At 41.3% G+C, this 26,283-nt stretch overlaps 1 protein-coding gene across 3 annotated transcripts in view; it reads right to left on the bottom strand.

The window, feature by feature from the left end:
- The window catches only part of slc8a4b (solute carrier family 8 member 4b), a 101,735-nt gene that overhangs the window by 38,782 nt on the left and 36,670 nt on the right, over positions 1–26,283 (bottom strand). For all 3 annotated transcript variants that reach the window (XM_067579555.1, XM_067579557.1, XM_067579556.1), the window contains exons 2-11: positions 17,008–17,258; positions 15,180–15,319; positions 14,913–15,065; positions 14,592–14,819; positions 14,077–14,493; positions 10,481–10,591; positions 10,204–10,356; positions 7,753–7,849; positions 7,363–7,554; positions 5,328–5,520 (exon numbers count right to left, since the gene is read on the bottom strand). In XM_067579555.1, the coding sequence (XP_067435656.1) occupies positions 5,328–5,520; positions 7,363–7,554; positions 7,753–7,849; positions 10,204–10,356; positions 10,481–10,591; positions 14,077–14,493; positions 14,592–14,819; positions 14,913–15,065; positions 15,180–15,319; positions 17,008–17,179 (1,856 nt within the window). In that variant the 5' untranslated portion in view covers positions 17,180–17,258. The remainder of the gene's footprint in view (positions 1–5,327; positions 5,521–7,362; positions 7,555–7,752; positions 7,850–10,203; positions 10,357–10,480; positions 10,592–14,076; positions 14,494–14,591; positions 14,820–14,912; positions 15,066–15,179; positions 15,320–17,007; positions 17,259–26,283) is intronic.

Raw genomic sequence — 26,283 nt, 5'->3', positions numbered from 1 at the left:
TCTGCATACACATGTCCTCTGATTAACAAAAACAACAAGAGAGAGAAAACAGATAGATTGAGAGAGAAAACCAAGAGAGACTCATCAGCTCTGTTGGCAAACAGGAGAGGGATATAAAAGAAGAATTAATTGGCTGAACAGAGTGAATTCACTCGTTCCTGCAGCATATTCAACACAGTGAATAATGCAGATTCAGTTATCATATGCATGAATAGTTATGATAATATCGATTCACAGATATCACAGATATGCACTGTATATCTATACTGTATGTGACTCCCCATAGACTGATACTGAATGAATTCCACAAGCGAAAGAAGAGCGCACTGATAATAACACACTGACACAAGCACATTTTTCTTTCTTTCACTCCCTTTCTTCATCACCTCTGTCCTCAGTTAGTCATCAAATCATGAAACACAGAAATCTTCTTCTCCCTTCTTCTCATTCCATCCTTCACTCTTCAACTCCACATTGCTTTCTATTTCCTTCCCCTCCTTCCTTTGTATGAATGTGTAGTTAAGGACTGCATATCAAAACACACTTATCATTCCACTAGTATTCATGCCTCAAGCAATTTTTGTGGTGCTGCACTGTTTTCCCTCTTATGTGAATGGCAGGATGGACTCCTGGTGAGCACACTGCCTGAAATTGGGAGTTTACAATTTGAAGTGGTACTCTAATAATTTAGTATTGCACTTCCATAACGTTGGGGGATGTACACAAGACAGATAAATAAAATGAATGGCTACGATCAAAGCAGCAAAGGCATATTCCGATATTCTGAATTGTAGTCCAAAACAATGGATCCTACACTTCCCATAATGCAACTTCATAGCATCTGTCTGATAACAAGTCTTCCAAACTGCACACCATCAGTTTATTCTGTAAATTTGTAGCCTTCAAGCCCAAAGTGAGATTACCCTGATGATATCATTATGACATCATCAGGGTCATTTTCTCAGACTCGAGAAAGCACCTCTAGAGCCACAGGAGAAAAAAAACACATCTGTTTTCACAGGCTGAGTATCACTCTTTATTACCAGCAAACTGACATGTATGCATAAAATTGATGGAGTGCCCCTTTAAAACGATCCACCTTACTGAAGTGTCAAATAGGAAGATGCTGAATGAATTCGCTCCAGGGAAAACTGACCTGAAACCTGACCTTTGATCTCTAACGAAGGTTAAAAAGGGGAAAGTGGATTTCCTACAGGGTACATCACTGTATTTAACTTGAGCTGAAGCTTTCTTCTCCTTCTCTCCCTTCCTCACACCCTTTTCTTCTATCTTCCTCTTTGTCTCCCCACCTTTCCCGCGTTCAGCTCCAGTGCCTTTTAGATTTTCTGCAAGATATTTCACTACCGCCGTCATCCTCCCTGCCTTTCTCTCAGTCCGTCCTCCTACTTTTACCGCTTTACTTGTTTCCCCAAAACTTTTGAGAGAGCTCAGTCAAATAGACAGAATAAACAAGAAAAGTGACAGATTAATAAAGGGTTGCTAAAAATGCAGGAAATAGACAAAAGGAACGGGGGGGAGGAGGCAGAGCGGAGTAAACAAAACTATTATGCATGAGTGAAGGAAGACATAACTGTGGGAGGGACAAGGCAGAATAGAGGGAGAGTGTGGACGGTGAATTATGTCTGGGTTGTGATCCAGCTAAATTGCCTTGGCAGTAAGTTCCTTATTCTGAGTAAAGGGTTAGATGAAGATGGATGGATGGAGAGGAAAGAGAAGTCAGAGGAGGAGAGAAAGAGAGGTGCGGGGTGAGGAACAGACAACATGATGGGATGAGGGGTGTCAGGTAAAAAGAAAGGGGAGACAAAAGGGGGATGAAAAGTGTAAATAAGTAAAGGTGAAAGCCAGAAAAGGAGGAAGATGCTAATGAAGAAGAGTGGAGGGCGATAAGGGAGGGAGGAGAGACGTGAGATGACAGAGAGGTGAGGGTAGAGGAGAAGGTGAAGAAGGGAGGGATCGAGGGAGGATGCAGGAGGCGGATGACAAAACTCATGCTGCGTGGAAGAAAATCTAAAAATATACAAGACAGAAATATGGGGGGATGGGAGAAACAAGGGGAGAGATGACAGAGAAGAACAAGAAAGAAAGCAAGAAATGGGCATATAGAGCAAATCCAAGGTCAATGAAGGCTGAAATTTAATGCGGCTACGACAGAAAAGAGGGGAAAAAAGGGGGATATCGAGGGAGGAAAGGCACAAATGAGCACGGTGGATGAAAGGAGGTTTACATTAGTGTGGGGGAAGGGGGGATTTTTTGACAAGAGAGGAGAGAAAACACACAGGGAGCTGCAGCAGCTAGAAAAGACATGAAAAGAAGAAGAAGAGTGGGATAAATAAATAGAGAGAAAGAGCTCATGGGATATTGATAATGAGGGAGGTTTTAAGCCACCTTAAGCCCAAAGTGGAGACTTGATTGGACTTCTCATGAAGCAGCAGTGGATAGATGGATGGATGGATGGATGGATGGATGGATGGATGGATTGAGAGGATATGTACAATATGCCTGGATGAGGACCGTATCGCATATAAAAAGTATAAAAGGAAATACTACAGAGAGAAACAGACAAAACAAAACAAGGTATAAACTCAGACGAGACAGAGAAGACAGCACAGGAGAGATTAAGTGTGAGGGATAAAGAAGGAGGTGAAGAAAAGAGAGAGTGGGGGGGGGGGGGGGGGAGAGAAAAACAACAGGACGACTAGATCAATATACCAGAGGGGCTCCTCTCCTCCACATCCCGCTCTCCCTCTCCTCACACTCCTTTACATGGAAACATTGGATTATCGATCCATCGCCTCCCTTTCCTCCGCTGTCGCTCCTCTCATCCAGCTTTTCCAAGGCAACTGCTTTAAAGCCTCTCAGTTTTCTTCAGTGTTTGATCCCGACCGTTCGATTTCGTTGATCTTTCTTCATCTTACTGCCTGGCTTTTTTTTTTTAAAAGATGGACAACCCAGACGGAAAATCAGAAGGCAAAGTGAGCCAGCGGGAGAGCTCATGAGGGCCTATGTTAGAAGATCTGGAAATTCCCTGTTTGGAGAAAATATCTAAAGATTTTTAATGTTTTCCTCATCTTGTTTGTGCAATTTGTTTCTCTGTTTGACGAAAGAATCTTAACTGAAGGTCCACTTACTAGCTAGAGTCTCAAATGTATCATATAGTCTTCATCAGCAGATGGAGTTTGCTCAGTTGTCATGAAGACAGATCTGTTTGCAGTGCAGTTTACACATCTGCTTTAGTACTTGTTATGGTTTCATTTATAGCACTTTTAGGACTTTCTTTAGGACTTCATTTAAAATTTGTAGAATAATATTTCATTCTTGACTTTGGAAATAGTAGTTTGACAAAACTACAGCTGTACTTTTGTGATTACTGGAACTGTTTAGTCAAACTGAGACTAAACTTTCATGTTTCACATTTTAACTCGTTTTTATTCCGGTTTGTCCATCTTTTCAAAAAGTCAAAGAGAGTAAGGGTATTTTCAAACCTGTGTTGTTTAGTCCAGTTGAATCGGACTCTGGTTCGATGGTGCAGTACAACCGTATCGACACCCTGTGAGGAAGTGGTCTTGGTCTGGTCCCAAGTGAGTTCTGGAGCGGTTTGTTAGTGGTGGACACAGCTAACCAATGAGCAGAGTGAACATTCTCACTTTTGTTGATACATTTTGGTTTGCTTGGATTTGTGAAAAGAAACTGAATCAACGGGAAACACGTAAAGTTTAGAAACTCATCCACTGATTCGGACCACAGCAAACAAATACAGGTTTGAAAACAGTCTAAGAGACACTTATACAGCTGAGTGACAGCAGATCAACAATAGTGCCAGGGCACTATTACTGCAGCAGAGACACAATCCCATTTGACTGAGTCTTCTTATTTTACAGTAAAATAAAAGGCTAAGATAGTTAAGCCCAAGATATTGTCCACTGAAGTAAGCTGCTTAAAAGAAAACAGATGAGCAGTAATATACGGACAGGTCATTTTAGTACTTTTATAGGTTTTGGCAAAAAAATGTAATCTCTGCCTGCGTTTCGTCATATTATATCTGTTTTAAAAGCCTTTTAAATGTGTTGAATCTATTGTGTAACTGCTAAAAAAAAGAAATGATTTCAGTCATTACATGATTACATGAGTCCTGCTTGCTGAATGTAGGTGTATGTGCCCCAATCAAAAGTCCTTTCATTGTGATTCTCAGATTCTTCATAAATACAAGGCCCGCACCGCTAGTCTAGCAGAGGAAGATGCTCACCGTTTCTTACTGTTAACTCTTAACCCACATAGTCCCAACCTTTAATGTGTAAAATATCCTGTTCATACTTACCTCTATAATCCTGTTGTACAGTAGCAAACACACCAACCGTACCAACCTCTGATCTGGTGCAATCTCTACAGTGTATCTCTCTCTCCCTCTATAGCCCCCCCTCACTCCTCTCTCATCCCCTCCTGACCTCACTGTTCACTAACCGGCATTAAAAGTAGTGCTTGCGTCAATGATAGTACACAATTACGCATACATAGGCCTAATTATGCTTGAGAGGATACTCACGCACACATGCAAACACACACTGCCCTTGTGGTGACACTCCTACCTAGAGGCTGGCTGGTATCAGCTGGCAAGCCTCTTGCCCATTTGTAAAATCTAGTCTCTAGGTAGACATACAAATTACTGTTCAACCTTAACCCGTTTCTCACCTCTCACCTTGCCAATCAAACAGCACCCTAAAGGAATGGGAACTGGTCTAAACTTTGCTCCTAACATCTGAAACTGAAACAGACACACAAACAGAGTACCTGCTTTATAGGCACCAGGAGGCGCTGAGGAAACTGCATTCCCAACTGCTTTATGTATTGGTCAATTTAACACTGCTAACATCAGCATATTAAAAATGCATGTGCCCAAGGACGCAGGAGCAATTTTGCAAGTGTGTGTGTGTGTGTGTGTGTGAATGTGGACACATGTGTGTAAGCATTTTAATGCAGAGTAGCCTACCTTGAAGAGTGGCATTATTACACTGTTATCTCACTAATAGAGCTATTTATACTGTGAATGCATGTTAAATGCTCAATTAACCCACACAGTGATTTCTGAATGGGAGTCAATCACACAGAAAGGAAACTAGAAAGAAGAATGTGTCACTGGTAATCCAAAAATATGTCAGTCACCTTTAAGTGCAACAAAAACCATCGTTTAGGGGAAATTAAGGAGTATACCGGGGTTTTCCGAGATGTTGTTCAAAGGCAGCTTTGGAGATTCTCCGATGTTTCGTTTCAAAGATTGCATAAACAGTTACTGACGATGTCTTTGTACTCACATAGTCTCGTCATTTTGAAACTCCAGCTTGCCAGCGGCCAGTTCGTAGTCCTCCCCTCCTTTAGCGGTGCCATCCAGGGTTCGGTAAGGGACGGCTACCAGGCCTCGAGCCCCTGATGTCCGGAGCACCTTCACCTCCATCACACCAACGCTCTCACTCACTCTCTGACTGGCGCTCTCAAAGGTAAAGATACCTGAGGAGGAAGAAAGGAAGAAAGAAAAAAAGAAGAAGAAGTGTTGATAAATGCCCACGCTCTCACTCACTCACTAGCTTGCTCTCCAACGTGTACGGTATACTGTTTATAGTGAGAGGATAATAGATCACCACCCACTCTCTCCAGATAAAAGATAATATGCTATTAGGTAAACACCCACTCTTCACTCATCCTCCCACACTTTCATTCTCTCTCGGTGTTCATCAAAGTCCTGTAACTGAAAAAGTGGCGACACTGAGGGGACTGGAACTTTTAATAACGTTCTTATGATACCTTTTTGTGGATAATGTGGGACTACATGCTGAAGCAAAGCAATTAATCTATCTGAAATCAACACTAAGCTACAGCAAAAAAACCTGCTGCTGAGGTGCACACAATCTATTAAAATTATTTTAAATTATTACAGAACCAGTTCTCAACATCTAACTTGTGCATTTGTCACATTGTCTGTTAAGCATGCCCCACTTTGCCCAAAAGATTAAAGACAATCTTAAATTAAGATTCATTTTTCCAGAGAAATTCTTGACTTGTGTACATTTTGGTCTAAATTATAATGGCCAGAAAGAGAAAGTATAACTTTGATTTATGTTTCTATGACAATGACAGAGCTCACTATATTTGTGTTTTCTAGAGGGTGTGAATTTTGGGTACCACTCACAATGTTGGTACTGGTAATCTGGCAAAATATCTGTGTGGCACTGAAAATAGTTTCCTAATATCATTTCAGTTCCAACAGCCACACAGGCAGCTATACCGCTGGGGTGTGTGGTCGTTGCTTATAGTGCTATCAGTGATTTGAGCAGTCCCCATACGTTACTCTGTGACTTTGTATGCTACTTTATGTCATAATTCAAATTATGGTGTAATGTACAAAGTGCTGAAGTTACAGGACTACTTGTTGCTGTGAGTTTTGACAGTCTGGTCATTTGCTATCACCACAACTGGATCCATGAAAGAGAGACTAGACACAGTCCTTTGTATATTAAACACAACACTGAGTGTGCAGGAGCTGCCGATGACTCAGCATGTTTTTGATAACATGAACGAAAAGTTAAGTTGAGTGAGAATGTGTGCTTAAGTTAGCTGGGATAAGTACAAGCAAGTTAACCCAACTTGCTAGCTTCCGATTGGAACACAAACCTATCAGCACGATGGGTACAAATGTTGTAAAAGGACAGACAATGTCTGTCAACCAATGTCGTGGGAAACGCCCTCTCAAAGGCTTAAAGTATATGCTGCATTCACGTATTTGTGTATCAGTCACACCATAATTATGAGCTGTCAAGACAGAAGAACTGTACAGTACCAGGCTAAAGTTTGGACACACTTTCTCATTCAAGTGAATGGGAAGGTGTGTCCAAACATAGCCTCCTATAGTAGTTTTAATTCTGACTCAGACATATTCAACATCTTCCACTTGGGGAAAAGGACTACAGATGTGGCAACAAAGCAGTGTAAAAATTGGTAAATAAAATCCAAAATCAACACTTTTACAATTGATTCAGCAAATTTAAAATGTAAAATGTGTTTAAAATGTGCTTCATTAACTAAACTTAACAAGACACAACAGAAGGAGCTAATTTAAGATATCTAAGTGATATGACTTCGAGGCAAGCAGTGGGGGTAGCCATCCTAGAATAATGTGTTCCAAAAACAGTTTTATCTTGCACAATGCACAGTATTTGCAATATCATTTTAATGAATATTTCTTTAAACAAAGGGGAGGGGAATTAAAATTCAGTTTATAACTACAAAATGTAAAGACCAAATGTATTCTAAGTTATAAACAGTAAAGATACACAACTCCTGCGTCACTCTTACCTGCGTGATCGTCATCGTAAATGGTCACTGTGGCTGTGTGGTTGTCACCCAACACGGCTTTGGGGGTGGCAGTGGCATCCAGAGGGGCAGTGCCAATCTCAGGGTAACCAACCACTCGAGGGTTACTGAGGTGAACGTAGAAATACTCATCCTCCTCAAAGATGTCATCATCTATCACCCCGACTGTGATCTCTGTTAAAACAATAGTATGTCACTTCAGGATGTTATTTTTGGTACAAGATAGTTATGCAGAAATCATATTTTAGTAGAAGCCAGTGGGATGAAATCTGCCTCTGGTGCTGCAGATGATCTCTCTTATTTGAGCCTCAGTCTCACCGACATGTTTTTTGAAAATATGTCATGAATTATTGTTGTCACCGTTGCGTTTACCTTTGAGGGTCTCTCCTGGCTTAAACAGCAGAGTTCCCTCAGCGAACTCATAATCTGAACCTGCGTTTGCTGTACCGTCCTCTGTGCGATAATCCACCTGGGAGAGATAGGAACACAGCGAGATGGGAAGTGGGGTGAGACGAGGGGGAGGGAGCGAAAGAGCCGTCAAAGATGAAACAGAAGTGAACAGATATGAAAAGGGCAGATAAACACAAAGGGAGAGGGAGAACAGAGAAGAAGAGAGACATAGAGGAGGATAGCGAAGGAAGAGAGGAGAAGCATTTGGGGAGTTAGGAACAGAGGGTGAGAGAGAACAAGAAAAACAGCTTCATTAAACCAAGCCCTCTGGTCAGATACAGTCTGATAATAAAGACTTTGAAGCTAGTGCAACAAAACCTTCCCTGTATCCTCCCCTTTATCTCTGTCCTCTCTGCATATGCCCTTATTATTAACCCTCTCCATCCTATACAGAGGCTTACAAACTTACTTACATCACTTATAATCAGATCCTACTTTAGGATACTTATGCAGGCTTTTTGACAGCAAAGTTGAATCGGTGACTCAGTGTTGCTGTTGTAGCTACTCTCATGGCTCTGCTCTATTTTTAGCTCTTCATGAAATGTATAAGTGAAACAGCTCTAAATGTACTTTTGAATGCATCCATTACACCGGCGGATAAGCTTGGTCTGTACTGAAGGTTGAATATTTTAGGTGTTTCAGATATGAGGGTGTGCTGCTTTTTAAATGTTAGATTTTAGATAAAAAATGTGAGATATTATATATGATTGTCAAATAATGATAAATTGAGTCAAAGTTATTTATATAAGGATAGCCTATCAGTCGGTATTCAATCATAATGCTTGAGTGGAACTAACTCTTTAGAAACTGTTTCACCGTAGGTTTAGGTTAACTATTCTACAAAATAGCAGGTGAGCTAGCTGCATGAAAAGAACACAGGAAGCCTAGGAAGCCTGTATGTGGCCATTTCTTGTTATGAAAAAAACACTCTTTTACACTAGTCAAGATCTGTGTACTTTTTCTTAGACTGGCTGCTTCATCCTAAAACTGCTAAACCTTTTAAGAAAATGAAGTACTTTCTAGATTTATTTAAACATGCAATGGCTGATTTTTTGGCTACTTGGGCAGTTGAAACAAACTGTGAACCCAACACTGATATATCCTTTTAAGCTGATATGGCAAACTCAATAGCGTACTCGTTAGTGTAAATACCGTTGCTTAGAGTATTTACACCCCTGAAGATATAGAGCAATATTTTGACTTGTTTTGGTCACCTGACAAACTCTTCTTTTAGCTTTGGTTTTGGTTTCCACCAACTCCTGACAGAAATATCTGGTTGTTAAGCTGCTAAATGCTCCTTTACGTTTACCAGCTACAGTAGCTGCTAACTAAACAGCTGCCTGCTGCAGCCAAAACAGTAAAGTTGTGGGCTGTATAACCAAAATGATGAGCTGAAAGACGCTAAAAAGCTCAGTAGAGCTGAGAAAACTGCAGAGTTGGGTGATAATTCTCTCTTGTTAATTACTATGAGTGACCCCTTTCACATTATTCATTTAATCCACTGTAATTCTAAAAATATTGATTACAGCTGCTTTAAACCATATTAAACATAACTCAGATTGCAGTGCGATTGTGAATAGGTACTTGGAGCTTTTGACAGTTTCAACAAGTGCCAGCAGCTGGTGGTAGATATTAATTTCTTAAAAAATAATATTTCTTAGTCTCTAAAGCGCTGCTGTGACACTGAGCCTGGAGAGCCTCTGTGTGGGCCAAATACGCCACTTGACTTAACAAAATCAGCCTTAAGCAGACGGCAGACTGAGGTCGTGCTGTCAGCATACTTCTACAGATAGCACTGATGTTGCATCAGAGTTTCATTTGTATACAAAGAGAACAATAAAGGAGGAGCAGCCTTGCAAAACCTCTGTAGTAACGGCAGATCAGATATCATTCCACTGACACAGACTCTGCAGAAGACTTGAAAGAAAATCTCTTATTCAGAGTATCAGGCCACCGTTAAGCACAAAATCAATGAGCCTTTGCAATGGATATGTTTTCTTTGAGTTACAACCTGAGCTGAAATCTAAAATCTGGAGAGGAAAGTGTTTGCTATCGTGTCTCTTCTGTTCTTCTCTTTACCAGCATCCAACCAGAGAGGGAAACAAGAAATCTCAGAGCTTCCAAGGTGAGAACATGCTATGAGTGAGAATCAGACAAAGACTAGGAAAAGTGCCAAAGATATGAGTGAACTCAGTCCAAAACTAGATTTTTGTTTCCTCTGGTGTCTGCTTTTATCTGCCTGAGTGTCTCTTGGCATCTCTACCTCTCACACACACAAACACACACACACACACACACACACACTTTCATAAACACACTTTTATTCCTGTTCCTCTGAAGAATTGACGGGTGTTGCATTAATTCCACACACACCTTGACAGTAACTCCGGGGTCTCCTCCGTGTCTACCAACTGTCAGCTTTAGGGAGCCACAGTTTTCAAAGCACTGGTACAAAGAGGGTTCAAAATCCATCCTGACAGTGTAAGGGTCGTCCTCCTGGGCCTGGGTCTCGTGGCTGCTCACCACCTGGAAAAAACACACACACACAGAGTCAGGACCCTCGCTGTGAATATCAGGTTAAATGGCAATGAGGGGAAATGTGTGTGTGTGTGTGTGTGTGTGTGTGTGTGTGTGTGTGTGTGTGTGTGACCTTGCGAGCCTGGTCGGCGGCGTGCTTCTTGAGGATGTTGCCAGCTCCAATCATCATCCTGGTTGCTTGGATACGGTAGAATGCTCTGCTCTTCTGCTGCTGCATCAGGACCTGATCAACAAAACCAATCAATTAATAGACTGATCTACTATATTTATGATGTTAATTTATATCTTCATTTTTCCACATTAGCCCTATTTTTATAAAAGCTTTCACTTTTAGACTGACAGCTGCAGTTTAAAGGTTAAGCAATGAATCTCCCTCAAGAAACTCTTACACCTTCACACGGAGGGTAGGGGTCAAAGGTCAACTACAGATTCAATGAGTTACTGCTGTTTGTGGCACTGGTGCTTGATTCATGCCTCAAAAAGCTGCAACTGTCTGTTTTTTGACAGAGATGCTGCCAAGATGAACCAGATAAATGAGCACTTCAGTGAAATCCGACTGACAAGAAATTATTTCATATTGTCTGCGCCATTTAAGTATTAATCTCTTGGTGAAGCACCAGACTGTCCCGTAGTTTCTCTGGCTCTCTTAGCAGCAAACTTTAGATCTAATTAACCTTATCTGTTTATTCTTGATCTATAAGTAATGATTTCAATAATAATGTACGAGTGAATAGTAATTTAATATCCTAATGATCCATCAAATTGAAAATTAACAAATTGGCCACTGTAGATGTCAAGATAATTGGATTAAATGTGGTCTCAGAGCTTGAAACACAGCGATTTATTTAAATTTACGGGACGTGAGATGGCAGTTTTACCCCAGAATCCTCATAAACTCTGCATCTCTTTAAAAGGGATGCGATCCGTGATTGTTTTTTTAGTTAAAAACTTGATCCGTTTTCGCTGAGAAAGTTGGCCTAAATTAATGAAAGTTCACAAAACTATTTAAATTGCCATTCGGTGATTCATGATGACTGCAATAACACCTTTAACCTTTATCTACTCATTCAAGTTTAATCCACAGGGTAGCTGTTGTTCTTAATTACAGAACCAGGCTGCGGGAGTAGCCACAGGGCGAGGAAGGATTGAAAACAAACATCTGGGATTTTCCCACTGCACCTTGGGGTGCCTGTCAAACTCCTTTCCTTTCCTCCTTTAATACAAAAAAAATCACAACAAGATATAATTTGGAGAGGAGGCAAGGTAAGGAAGAGAGGAAAGCAGAAAAAGGGAGAGCAGCACAGACTTGGACAGCTTCTACGGTTAAAATGTGCAATGTGTTTCATGATTAGTATTCAATTCAATTCAATTTAATTTTATTTATTTAGCCTATATAGTGCCAAATCACAACAAAAGTCATCTCAGGGCACTTTTCATATAGAGTAGGTCTAGACTGTTCTCTTTAATTTACAGAGACCCAACAATTCCCCAATGAGTAAGCACTTGGCGACAGCGGCAAGGAAAAACTCCCCTTTAACAGGAAGAAACCTCAAGCAGATCCCGGCTCTAGGTGGGCGGCCATCTGCCTTGACCGATGACTCAATGAATATCATTTCTGTGAGTAAGTGTGAGTAAATATTATAGTGAGGAGGTATGTGTGTGTGTGTTTGTGTGTCTGTCCATTACAGCCATCTAATAGCAGCTCCTTTTTGTTGACGGGGATGAGATTAACCGACTTGTCGATTAATCCCTGGATGGCGCACTTACAATCGAAGCTCAACTAAACTAATGCCAAATTAACCAAAAGTCAAATAAAGAACGAAGCACTAAGTTTCCATCAATCTAGATTTTCCCAAAAAATCTTAACCCAAGGTCCACTTACTTGCTTTTTTCAGGGCACTTAACGGCATGCCAGTCTTTCTCAAAGCACTGAAATTTCTGTGCGAGATGCAATTGAGAACTCAGAATAAAGGTAGTAAGTGGATGTTGAGTTATGTTTTTTTTTTTTTTTAATGAATGAACGTTTCCGCTCATATACTGTATCTAATGTTCATATAACTTACCGGGCAAAAAATCATCTGGATGGCAGAGGAGTTGCATGTTACAGTGCTGTCAATGAGGTCAACTGGCACCTTCCTCTCTGCAGACTAGTGGTGTGTCAGCACATAATATTACTGTACATGAGGAGTGTCCTGGAAAACTCTATTTTACTCTGTGTGTGTGTGTTTATGTTTATGAGAGAGTTCATGTGTAAGCTATTTGATACTCTACCAACATAATTAACTTCTCCATAACTTTGTTTGTATTTGGTGTGTGTGTGTGTGTGTGTACTTGTCCATTTTCTAGAAATGATCGCTACATTAGAAGAGATGAGTAGAGAGTTTAAGTCTAATCAAATTTACAGAGCTAATTATTTTGTGGCTATCAATGAGAAATGCAAATGACTTTGTTAAACAACTAAGAAGCTGCTCTGGAACATCATGAGTTTTTTCTCTCGATAATAGCTGTGCGCTGTCACCTTCCTGAAGCTATCACCTAAAACACCTTGTTCTTCACAACTGAATGCGTCAAAGCGTCATTTCCAACACAATGTCACCCTCAGATGAGTCACATATGATATGTGATGCATAATGCTGCGTTGTCTACTGTTTGATTTTGTTGTTAGATGTAAAAAGACCTTGAAAAGCTCAGAAATCAAGTCAAGTGCTTCATTCATGCTTCACAATTCAGTGGCTCATTGATCAGCTGGTTGGCTACCAGCTGACTAGTAACATCCAATCACACTGCAGCCTTTGTAATCTCACACTTCTCAATGACTGCTCTAGTGATCTGCTCACGCCACCGTAGTTTGCTGTTGTGCTGTAGCTCCCTCCATCACACCAACCTCCTCCGTATGTGCTAGGTTTTTTGTATGTTGACTAAACATAAGTGTATGTGTTTGTTAAAAGAGTAGTTTAACATTTTTGGAAATTAGCTTATTTGCTTTTTTGTTGAGTTAGATTAGAAGAATGCCACTCTCATGTTTGTCCCTTAAGGGTGGAAGCAGGAGGAAACAGCTAGCCTGGCTCTCTTCAAAGTTTAAAATTTCACTTACCAGCACCTCTAAAATTCACTAATGGAAACGTATATCACACAAACAGAAAAGCTGTCAATTTGTGGATTTAGAGGGAGTTAACTTGCTGTAACGTTAGCTATTTTTTGGCAAACAGCAATAAACAGGAGCTCACTGCACACGGCAGCTGGGTGCTAATAAAAAGCTACAGCATGTAACTCCACATAAAACCACAACTTTCCCCAACAACCATTACATTTCTGTTTTCACACAGACATGTTAATTGGTGAGCTTTAGAGATGCTGGTAGGTGTATTTTTGAACTTTGGACAACGCTAGGCTAGCTGTTACCACCTCCTTCCAATCTTTATACTAAGCTAAGCTAATCACCTCTCAGTTCTAGCTCAATACTTAATTAACAAATGTAAGAGTAGTATCAATCTTCTCAACTTACTCTTGACAAAAAATTTCTCAAAATGTGGAACTATTCCTTCCTGCTTTGACTTTCTGAGAGCTTCCTCAAAGAGTAGCGCCTTTTCCACCAAAGCTAACTGTAATTATTTGCTAGAAATGATGAATTACAAGTGTCTGTTCAGAGGGCAATGTCTGATGGTTGCATATCACCACCACCAATCATTATGCATACATTATGCTAACCTGGTAATTAGCCATCTCAATCAACTGCTCCATGTCTTTATCTGGGTGCCTCTGCTTCAGCTCCTTCAGCGTCCTCGCCATGTCCCTCCTAGCCTCATCCTCCTCGTCCTTTGGTCCTCTGTCCTCCAACATCCCTCCATCCATCCCGCTGTGACAGTTCAATGCCATCTGTCCATCCAGCTCCAGCATGTCCATTTTGGTGAATCCTCCCGGACCCAGCGCTCCTCCCCCTATACCTCCGTCCATACCCCCTAAACCTCCATCTGCACCTCCTTCTGTCTCGATGATGATGCCGCGGTTCTTGTCAGCACGGTAACGCTTGCGGACGTACTTGTAGAAGAGGAGGCGCCTATCGGCCACCCAGGCCTGGACCACACAGAGGGGGAAGTAGAGGAAGGTCAGCACCGCCTCCCACACCTACAGGAGAGATAGGAAGTTAATACCTCATTACTCAACCTTCTCTTCCTCCCACATTTCCACTTATGTCAACAGCTTTCATTTCTTTCTGTCCTCACCTCCACCTCTCCAGGGGAGAAGACATTCAGAATCAGGTACAGCCAGATGTAGGCAAAGATGCTCCAGGCCGCCGTGACAAAAAACACTCTAAGGTGTTTGATTTTGCGCGTCTCTCCGTCGGGAACCACGTAGACACACACAGCGATGATGACAAACATATTGAAGGCAGCGCTGCCCACAATAGTGCTGGGACCCAGAGAGCCAGCTTCAAAACCATGGCCGCAAACCTATAGGTGGGGTGAAAATCAGATTACCGTGTTCCCAATACTCGCTGTATCAGTTAATCTAATGTGCAACCACCTAGCTTATATTATACCCACCTCAATAACAGACAGCAGTATCTCAGGGGCACTAGAACCCAAGGCCATTAGAGTGAGATTGGAAACGGTTTCGTTCCAGATCCTGACCGTGGCCGTGGTGGTCTCACCGTTCGACCTCTTTATGGTGATCTCCTTCTCCTGGGAGGTTATGACCTGGAGAGGAGACGAAAGGAGAAGAAAGGAAAGATGCCATCATGCAGTCATGAAAACTTGTAATGCTGTAGCTCAGTAGTAAAATAACTGTCTGGTTATTCACATGTCACCTACCTCTATAGAAGACATGAATCGGTCCGCTATAATGCTCATGCCCAGGAACATATAGATGAGTGCTACGAAGTAAACAATGGCCCGTGCCACTTTGTCCCCTACAGAAGGGTTCTGGGGGTTCCACACAGGTAGCACCACTCCTGAAATTGATAATCAACTTTGAGTTTTGCAGCAGAGGATCACAGGCAATATGTTGTTGGAACAATTTTGTGCAATAACCTCACTAATCTCCCTCTCTCTAATCTTGTATAGTCTGCCACAGTGGACATTTTTTAAAAGCTCAGTGGCAGTGCACGCTGATTAAGGATTATAAGTGGGATATTTTCCATATGGTCCCATTTGTCTCACTAAAATGTACTGGAATGGATCAATGCGCTCTAGTTTTAGGGCAGTAAATTGAAACATTCAGCCAATAACTCACCAGTGTTGCCTTTTTGTCAGGGAAGTAATGAAACATACATCTCTGCCATATGTGGCGGTGTTCCTTATGTGGGTGTTTTATGAATATTCTGTTGACATTGTTTAACTCTAACTAGTGCATTAGCACCTGGCTTTTAACAAGTAAATTTCTTTCCTGTTACTTGAAGAGTCTCTGGACAGAGTGCACAGAATGAGTTGGCAAAGTACGCTGTAATCAATAAATGCCAAGAGACTATGCTACTTCAGAATTTACGCTACTACTACATCAAGAGTTTCAGATCCTTCTGGTTCTCTTTTTAGAGTCCCATTAGCAAAAACTAACGGATATAAAAACACTTTCAACCCCTCAGCCATCTCTTAACTAAACACTGTGAGGAAGAAGTGACTTGAGCACACAAACCAACTCAGAACCCAAATCCCAAACACCACAAAATTTTACATTATTTATTTACTTATATTGAAGCAGTTTGTTTTAAATTGTTTTCATTTGTGTACTCTGATTTATTTTGTATTTATTTTGATGTTTTTATATTTATACTGTATATATTGTCTTCATGTGTTATGTGTTTTGTGTTTTTATCCCTTATTACACTGCTGCACAACCAATTGCCCCTTAGGGACAAATAAAGTAATTGATTGACTGAGATTAGAAACTAAGGAGTCCTCATGAGAAATATAGTAGCTACAAAAGTATATTACCACATGATATGATAAAGAGAATGGGATACACCATAAGAATATACTATAGAGCTTTAACTGATTAAGTGAAGGAATGCTTCGTCTCTTCCGCTTGTCTCAACCAGCTGAATATCATTTTTATGTATAAAGTGTAGTCTCATTTTCTCTGTACAAACCTCTTTTATACGTCCTTGATGGATAATACTACCTAGATAATGGAGGCTGTAAAAGGCTATTAAATCTGCAGTAAGTAAAATTACAAATGCATGAATGCAGTCAAGCCATACATTATAACACATCTCTTGCCTCCTTCAAAACACAGACATAACAATTGATCATGAACTTCATGCTTAATTATGGTTTCTTATATAAGAGGGAATATAATTAATTGAATAAGCCACTTTAGAGAAAAAATACTGAAAATAAGCCTATTGAGAGCTGGAGGAGACAGTGTTTTCTCTCAGATTAGGCTGAATGTTTTGTTTTTGAAATCTGCTGGGTCTCAATGATGAACTGAAACTTTGCTGATCTAGCTTTAATAAAGATTCATGATATCAGTAGCTTATGTGTCTGCTGTGCAGACAACCAAACTAGAGGCTTAATCTTCTCCCTTACTTAACCCTCTCTGCGAGCTGCAGTCACTGAAAGGGTTAAGCACACAACTCTATACCGCATAATCCTTCCTGATATGCATTCAACTGCAGCGTGCTCACAGATAAGGATGACCCACCTTCCTGACAGGGGTCTCCACTGGCTGAGCAGTTTTTCTCAGAGGAGCCTGCATGGACTGACCCGGGGTACGACAGCAGCAAAAAGAAAGAGAGCAAGAAGAGAAGGGAAGAGGAGAGGGAGAGGCGGGAGGTGAGGGAGCATGGAGGTGAGGGCATGGCTGCTGGAGCCATTTCTGCTTATGCAGACAGGCCTTCACTGGACTCTACTGGGTTCTGCTGGATCACCTCAGTGTGAAGTAACGTCCAAAACCTGGAGGTAGACAGAGACAGAGAAAGAGAGTGGAGATTGAATATTAGGGGTAATAACCTTTCAATCACCTCACCATACTGTAGTGAACATTCAAGTGAACTACTTCTGTTAGTTGTAATTGTATTAACTATTGAAATATTGCTTTTATATCATCTCAAGTGCCTTTAATTAAAGCATGTAGAAAGCAGTAAAGCTTTGATCTGTCAGTAAAATCTTATATCTGTAACTAAGAGTAACATCATTCTTTATTTTTCAGAGAACTCAATAGAACACAGTTGCAAAGAGCTTTATGGTGGATTAAAACATGTTAAACCAAATGAAAAAGCAATAAAAGCAATAACGAAAGGTCATTACATAAAAGCAAGTCCATATAACTGCTGTAAATGAAGATACAGTTGGGCCTGTATCTGTAATAAAGTTTCAATAATAAAGTCCATAATAAAGTTGAAGTAGCCAGCCTGAGCTCCTCAAGAGCTCAGATAAAAAAAAATCCATCACCTCTTGTTTTTAATCTGGACTGCAGAACAGTCAACAGGGGCCTTTTTTTTTATCTGGACCACAGAGCAGATAGTATCTTCATCGGTACTTTAGGAACAGATTGAGTTCAATTATACTTTATGATAGAAATCTTTCCGAGCAGCACAGACTATAAAGTGGCTCATACAGGGCTAGAAGGTCAGTAACACTTCATTGTGTTGGACCTTCCATCTCTTACATGTGAAAAGAGGACTCCTGAAATCAACTGTGATACTGAACGTATGCCCAGAGTAAATAATGAGGTGGGCTGATATCATCAAGGTAAGTGTGAAGGGTTTATCATTCAGGGAAGGGCACAATGAAGCTAATTGGAGTCATGGCTATTACAGACTAATTTCTATAAAATTCCAAGTTTTCAAGGCAGAAAAAAGTATAGAAAACATCCACAGAAACATCCCAAATCAGTCTTGCAGTGTAATCGACCTCTCCGCTGTCCGTCCAAATGCTCACATTATGTCCCACATATTCATAGTTTAATTATATATAATTTGCAGATTTAAAAAGATACAACATACAGTGGATAGAACGGTTATTTGTTGCCCACAGCAATGCCTGCATGCAGATCTTCCTTCGAAGAAAATGTTTAGGTTTAGGTATCATATGGTTAAGGTGAGTATTAAGAATATGGTTCTGTCTGTCAATCCTAACGATGAAGCCAAGACTTGTATGCAACTACGGAGGGGGTGATGCCTGAGAGGCTTGCTCAGGGCAAAAAAGTACCACAGTGTACTTGCTACTGCTCATGAAAGTCTTTAACTTTGATATTTCTTTTAGCTCAGGGCATTTTCTAACCTGCATTACGGTAGCTGGGCAGGGGGAAAAGACTAGAGCAAACTACATTAAAAGAAGTTGGGTAAAAGTGCTTCCCTACATTCCCCAGTGGACATTATGACCTTGAATCTTTTATGGGTGAGTCTTTACACACAAGTCATTATAGACTCCTGCACGTGTGATCAGCCAGCTGTAAAGCTGTACTTGGCTGCAGATTTCATGCAGCATACAACATTTGGCAGAAAACATGAGCCGAGCTGAGAACAAGCAGTCGACAGCAGAGATACGACAGCAATATGTTCCCACGAAGAGGAGACAAGGTGGCTTTTCATTCGGAACAGAGTTAATATGTTGTGAGTGGAAACGGACTAAAAAAGGAAGAGAAACAGCTTGAACTGGCAGTGTTAGGTCAAATGAGTGCACACACAACGCAGGGGGAAGATACACACACACACAAGAATCCACACACGTATAGACAGACACACAAACAAACACAGTGTCAGTCAGCCCTTGTAATGCAGAAGTTGCTGACCTTGTACTCACACACACACACACGCACACACACACTTCCAAATGCCGAGACACACAGACTCTCCACATTCAGGGTTAGTCAGCCTTGGATGAAAAAATTGCTGACCCTGCCTGTTTACACACAAACACATACAGCACGCGCACACACACACACATACCTATACATGCACGACTACAGTTAGTCATCTGACGTGACATTAGCGGGGAGTTGCTGACCCTGTCTTCATCTATCTTCCAAGGTCTCGCTGCTCTGACAACAACCTGTCACTTCAATACCCAAGTCGCTCTTCACCTCCGCCATCTATCCCTCTACTGCCTCCCTCCCCTCCCTCAATCTCTCTCATTTCTTTTTTGTGTTTCTTCTGTTTGTTTTTTTTTAAATAGTGAGAGATATTTGAACTTGGAGGCAATATTCTCCATTAACTATAAATCTTCACCTCTGGCTGCAATTTTAAAAATCTCCCCAAATCCTTCCCATCTTCTCCTTCCTGTCAGGCTCCCTCACCTCCTGCTCATCCTCCCGTCTTGTACTTCTTTACGTCTATTAATGTCCTGTCGTCCTCCGTCTCTCTCCGCCTACGCACACGCTCACCACTTCACGTCTCTAGCACCTCTCCATATCTCCCGCTTGCTCTCTCTTTTCACACCTCTTCTCCGTCCATTCCTCTCACGATGCTCTCCAACCTCATTGCTCCTTCTGTCTCATCAACATGACAGAAAGATGTCTGTTCACAGAGAAAGTTAAAACAGTAAGAAAAGGAAAAGTTATGCAGAATCAAACCTGACAAATGGAATTTTTGCTGTAAAATAATAAAGGATGTATAGGAGTATTTGCAGAGGATGGTTCACTAATTCATTATCGTGAAGTGAGGTGGAATTGTTTAACATTTAGTTTGGCCATTAGATTTAACCATCCAGAGAAGTTGAACACTTTCATGTTTGGTAGCAGTGAGTTCAGGACTTTTCATATAATCTTATTTAATTTTAATATAAATTATGAAAGGAAGAAGAGTGACAAAGAGGAACGAAGAGTCACATCTTCATTGTCTTGGTCCACTCACACCAGAATGTCTTAGATCAGGCCCAAAGCTGGAAAGTACATCTTAATCCTTGTGCATGTATGTGTGTATGTATCTATGTGGGTGTTCCTTATTTCCACGCACACACCATGACCTGTTCTGACTTTTATCAAGACTGACACTGATGCTCATGCGTGTGCATGTATGCGTGCAGACACGTATGTAAACACAAATATGTGCATATGCATAAACACACATAATGAGAGTGACACATGTGCACATGCAAACTGTACAGTCCACTGACACAAAAACACCAGACCAGTATCACGCCAAGGCATGTAATACACTCACCGATCCGTTAGAGGATACCGTGTCAGTGTCACGTTTTGCCTCGCCTTTCATGACAAATACACGCATGTACGACTTTCAAAGAGCCTTTTGTGCAGTTCAGATGACGTGTATATAAGGTGACAAATTTCCATATTCAGAGGTGGCAGGTTGGGTGGATGGATAGAACCTAATCTACAAGAAGTGGACTTAGTGAACCGCTGTTCGCTTTCCAAATACCAGTGTCACGTTTCCAATTGTGAGTTGGAACTCACAACTCTACAATTGTTGTGGTGTTTACTGTTGCTATGATGATGAAGGTTGCCTAACTTTAAAGGACCAGTGTGTAGGATTTAGTGGCATCTAGCGGTGGGGTTGCAGTTTGCAACCAACTGAATACCCTCCCTCACCCTCCACTTCCAACCGTGTAGGAGAACCTCATGAAAAATGCGAAAGGCCCTCTCTAGAGCCAGTATTTGGTTTGTCCATTCTGGGCTACTGTAGAAACATGGCGGTGTAACATGGCAGGCTCCGTGGAAGAGGAACTGCTCCCTATGTAGAAATAAAGGACTTAATCTAAGGTAACAAAAACACAATTCTTATTTCCATTGGATTATACACTAATTAAAACACACCTATGAATATTATATTCCATCTCTGCCGATAGAGCCTCCTAAATCTTACATACTGGTCCTTTAAAGCAATAAAAAAAGAAAGGAACAGTACTGACTTAAAGAAATGATCTGCCTGGAGAAGCAGTAGTTGAGTAGAGCAGAACAAAGTTTGCCTCAAAAGTGTATTTGAAAAATGTTAAGTATAGCATGTGCCAGAGGGGCAGGAGAATGAGATGAAGGAAGACAAAACACATATTCACACCCACTGTGAAGCACATCCAACACACATAAGCTTGGACCCGTTTATTGAAAGCAGTAAGAGCATTGACCATGGTTGTTGATTCATATCACATCAGCTGTGCTTCGCTGCCCTGCCTCATTTGGTACCATGAATCACTGCATACACACACACACACGCACACACACACACGCACACACACACACACACCGCAGAGAGCTAATGTTGTCTCAGGGTTAAATGACATTTGATTCACCACATCTTCATGGGCTCAGCTAGCATTCCTGCTTTCATCAGTCCATCCCTCCCTGTCCTCCCTGTTTGTTTTTTTCCTCTTTTACACCATCCTTCCATCCTTCCACACTGCAAATACTGCCCTAACAAGTCATGTGACCTAATACTGAATTGTGAAAAAAGAAAAGATCACATCATAGTTTTTGTGCAAATCACCTGTGACTCCTCTAACACCCTGAGGAAAGTGTGAGCTACAAAGCGTAAGTAGTGTTTTCATTTTTGTTATATCTCTTTGCCCTTCAGATTAGGAGAGTTTACAGTATATAACAACACAATAGTGACTCGGCATGGATTTATATACTCTCTGAAGACTAAAACTATATTTTTTCATTGCTTTCTCTTTCAACTTTATTAACAGTTATACTCTGTATAATCCTGTTTTGTACTGAACAATAATAACAATACTGTGATGAGTGAACAAGAATGAGATTTTATGGCATTTTAAAAAATGTATTTTATTTTTCGTTTATATTTTATTTCACTCAGTTTTATGTCTTTTTCTAATGCATTACGTAAAAAAAATATATATATAATAAAAAAAATGATGATCACTAAAATTCCCTTCTCCATCTTTCCACCCCACCCATCCGTCCATCCTCTCACTCTCCCGTCCCTCACGTCCTCCCCTCCTCTATCTATCCCTTCCTCCCTTCTTCCCTCCATCTCTAACAAAGTTATTATCTCTCCTCCACTGAGAGGGACCAAGATGAAGCCAGCGTGTCTGATCATATCTTTAGTGTGTGTGTGTGTGTGTGTGTGTGTGTGTGTGTGTGTGTGTGTGTGTGTGTATCATAGGCTGCTTTCAGGGACAAATTCCAGACTAAAGACCAGTTAATTGGGCACGGCTTGTCCAATTGGGGACAAAAGCCGTGTCCCAATTGGTAAAACGCTGATTTCTGGGTCAGTGGTTAAGGTTAGGGTACATTCATTCTCTAAGAAATGAATGTAACTCTATGTACAGTAATGTCCCCAAAAGTGACCTAAGCAAATGTGTGTGTGTGTGTGCATGCGCATGTGTGCGCGCGTGTGTGTGTGTGTGTACGGGTTGTTCCCTGCAACTTTACTGGTGTTGTGCTGTGTGTGAGACTTTGCTGGGTGTGAGCATGTGCATGGGTATGTATATGTAGTGTGTGTGTGTGTGCGCAAATGTGCATGCGTGACTGATCTTTGGCTGTAGCCGTGGAAGCTCCAGGCATGAGGGGAGGAAGGGGGGGTGGTGGTGGTGGTGGTGTGGAAGTGGAGGAGGGAGGCAATGAGGCAGAGAGGCGAACCCAGGAGGGAGCAGTTATTGTGGGAGGGGGAAGCAGCGGCTGCCTGTGGTACACAGAGCTCACAGAGCTTCTCTACTTGGCTAGGACAAGATTAGAGGAGAGATGAGGGAAGGATGAGGGAAGGAGGATGACGCAACAAAAAGAGAGAGAGGGGGGGGGACGGGGGGAAGAGGGAGGTAGTGAGAAAAAGAAACGAGAGCAGTGAGATAAAACCCAAGAAAGGCAGGGAGGAGATACTCAGAGATAAAGAAAGAGGTGGGGAAAGAGAGGCAGTGCATGCGTGAGTGTGTGTGTGTGGCTCTGGGATTACAGCTATCGAGCGGCTGAAGAACTGATGAGATGCGTAATTAGACAGATTTAAGGGCGATAGCGAGCGCGCCCCACTGGGCCGTGGATACAGCTGTCCAAGCATGTTAGAGAGTGTTGCAAAGTGCTGCCCATGCTCTGGAGCACAGTGCAGATTTAAGGCGATGGCAAACGCAACCCAGTGGAACGAACAGAAAGACATCAGGGATGCGGCCTAGCTGTCCCCTCCAAACAGTGTTAAAAGTCGCTGCAGAACGCTGTACATGCATCAGTGAGCTTTCGGGTTATGGAGTGTGTGTGTATGTGTACAGAAGAGGATGCAAAATGCAGTCAGAGATGCACAGCAGTCCTCTGCATCTTTAAAATAAGATGTTAAGACATTATAGATTTATCATTTATGACCAAAAAAAAATGCTGAATCTTATGAAAGATTTAGAAATTTAGGGCAGATTTTAAGATTTAAGATGTGAGTGAAGGCAACCCATTGAGTCTAAAAGGTCACAGAGGAAGCAGCTTTTTTAGACAATTTCAAAATGTCACACAAACTGTGGAGCGCCGCACAGATTTACAGCGCTTGCAAATGCATCCCTCTGGAGCTGCTAATGTACCTTTCCTTTCTCTACGTTCATTTTTGGAGACTGTTGCAAAAATGTTCATGTTAGTCATGTTGAGTAAAGAAGGTGCCAAATTTTGTCTAATCATTTCTGGGAGTCAGATGTAATGAAAAGTGCAAACTGTCAATATTTTACATTTAAATGATATGCAGTTGAAGATAGATTGTATTGAAACTAACAAAAATACTCGCAGACTGTCAGTAGTGTGTGTGTGTGTGTTTGTGTGTGTGGTCAGTACCCTAGTGGTCACTCAGTGTTTCTCCCTAAAGGACTGCGCTCAACATCGATCTGCCAGCAGACTCATCAATCACTCTGAGGACAAACACTTTCATGCACACATGGCCACAGGACACATGCCTATGACTGAGCAATCACACACTATGCAAAGGAAACCCTGTACTGCACGCACACAGCAGCCAAAACACACACAAACATCCGACATACAAACACAGATATACAAGCTTGCAAATTGATAAAACGTAGAATCAGCAGAGTTAAGTGCTGTACACATGCTGAGGGCACACACACACAAACACGCAGCATCGCATGTTATGTATAGATGTCAGCTTTAGTCATATGATGTGTAGAGAGTCGGATCAAGCCTCAATCCAAGGTCACAGAGGTTAAGACTGAGAGAGACAAAGAGCGCGTCTATAATCCGACAGGCTTTTCGTCCCCACTTGACTTTCTCCGTCATTCCTCTCCTTTTTGTTTCTGCTTTCACCCTCCAAAAAACTTCCTCTTAATTTAAACGCTCCCTGTTCCCTTCATGTGGGGTTACTGCCCCAGAATAACTTAAGGAACAGGAGAAGGTGAAGTTCAGTTCACAAGTAGAGAAAGGGGAAGTCTTGCTGTTCGCCTGCTCCCAGAAGAGTCTGGCTCTTTCAGCTGCAGCATACAGATTTCACCGCAGGCTACCGAGGCAATGTGGGTTAATATTCTCCTGCCTCCAGCAATAAAACTTCTAGATTATTCTCTGTCTTTCCTTTCATGTTGAATTCTTTCAATGTTTGAATGTTCTGGAGATAGGAACTCTTTTAAATGCTTTTATGATTTCTTGTCATATACATTAAGTGTGAAGATATAAGCCTGCAGCCAGAGTTCTCACTTTTTTTTTTATTTATAGTCATTTCTTTCTCTTTCTGTCCCTTTATCAGCACGCTGCATAAACATGTGAAAGTTTGTGTAGGCGAGGACATCAGCCAAATGGGGTTAAAAGGGTTTTAATGGGCTGTGACATTAATACGAGAGAAGATGATGCATGATACCATGAGGCTGGCTGTATGAGTGTGTTTGTGTATGTACATGAGGTTGCTGGGGTTTTTTTTAGGTTTGTTTGGTTGTGTGTGTGTGTGCGTGTGTGTGTGTGTGTGTGTGTGTGAGTGGCCAGGACATGAAAATGTGATAACTCTGGAGGTGGAAATGAATATTTTAAGAATACTTTTTTATTTTTTATTTTTTTGTAAATCTCAACACCAGTGCATAAATAAGCTTCATTTTAGCCAGTGTGTGTGTGTGTGGCGATGGGTGGGTGGGTGAGAGGAGGTGTGTGTGCACCTAATCAAGCAACACGCAAAGACAAATAAAAAGCAAATGTGATTTTCCTACAATCAAACTGTAGACATAATCATGCATGTTGGCTTTTTCAGAGGAAAGAAAACATCTGGTTGTGGATACTGTGAGCGCTACTGTATGCAAATATTTCTTTGAATATTCATGTATTTATAGTAGTGTGTATGCATGGTTAAGCTTTATGAGTCTCAATCATTGTAAAACTGGGTGCACAAGCTTGATTTCCACTCCCACGTTAGCCATAAATGAATGTAGACGAAAACACGCTTTGATTACCTGTTTGCATACCAACACTTCTCTCTGCTTCACTACTTTTTACTCAATTTCAGCGACTGTGTCACATCAGCGAAGGTCTCCAACAGTGCCATGGCAGCCGTTAGCGTGACTCTGGCTAATTATTGCGCTCGTATCATTAATTCCTCACACGTACTTGCGCTGGTGATATTTCAATAACCGTCATTAACAGGCCCCTTACTGACGATGTGGACAATGAAACTCAACGTCACTGGGTCATGTCTGCATGCATGTCATTCCCCTTTTCTCTCACCCCTCAATTCCTGTCATCTCTCTACTTTCATCTTTCTAATAAAAGGCATACAATACCCCAAAAACACCTTTAATAAAATTACACACCAGAAAGGTGATTCACAAGTCAGAATACAAGATAAAGTTAAACACAGAGGATTGAACTGATACCTCCCATGTCAATCACAATCTTTCACCTTATTTTGCCTTTATAAATGTCAGTTTAAGTGTGAGGAAATGGTGTACGCTTCGTTTATACATCTGGCCCTGATGTCTTGAAGTTATTCTGTATTTCTGCATAAGAGAGTTATTGTGAACAAACGACACATTTCACATCCAATTTGTTGAGATTTGCTCGGGAAGCTTGTGAGATTATCAGAACTGAAATAACTCAGACGAAAATAGA

The sequence above is a fragment of the Thunnus thynnus genome, chromosome 22 (genome assembly GCF_963924715.1).
Source record: "Thunnus thynnus chromosome 22, fThuThy2.1, whole genome shotgun sequence".
NCBI lineage: Eukaryota > Metazoa > Chordata > Actinopteri > Scombriformes > Scombridae > Thunnus > Thunnus thynnus.
Note: the sequence above shows the minus strand (reverse complement) of the source record. Positions and strands in the feature narration are given on the sequence as shown.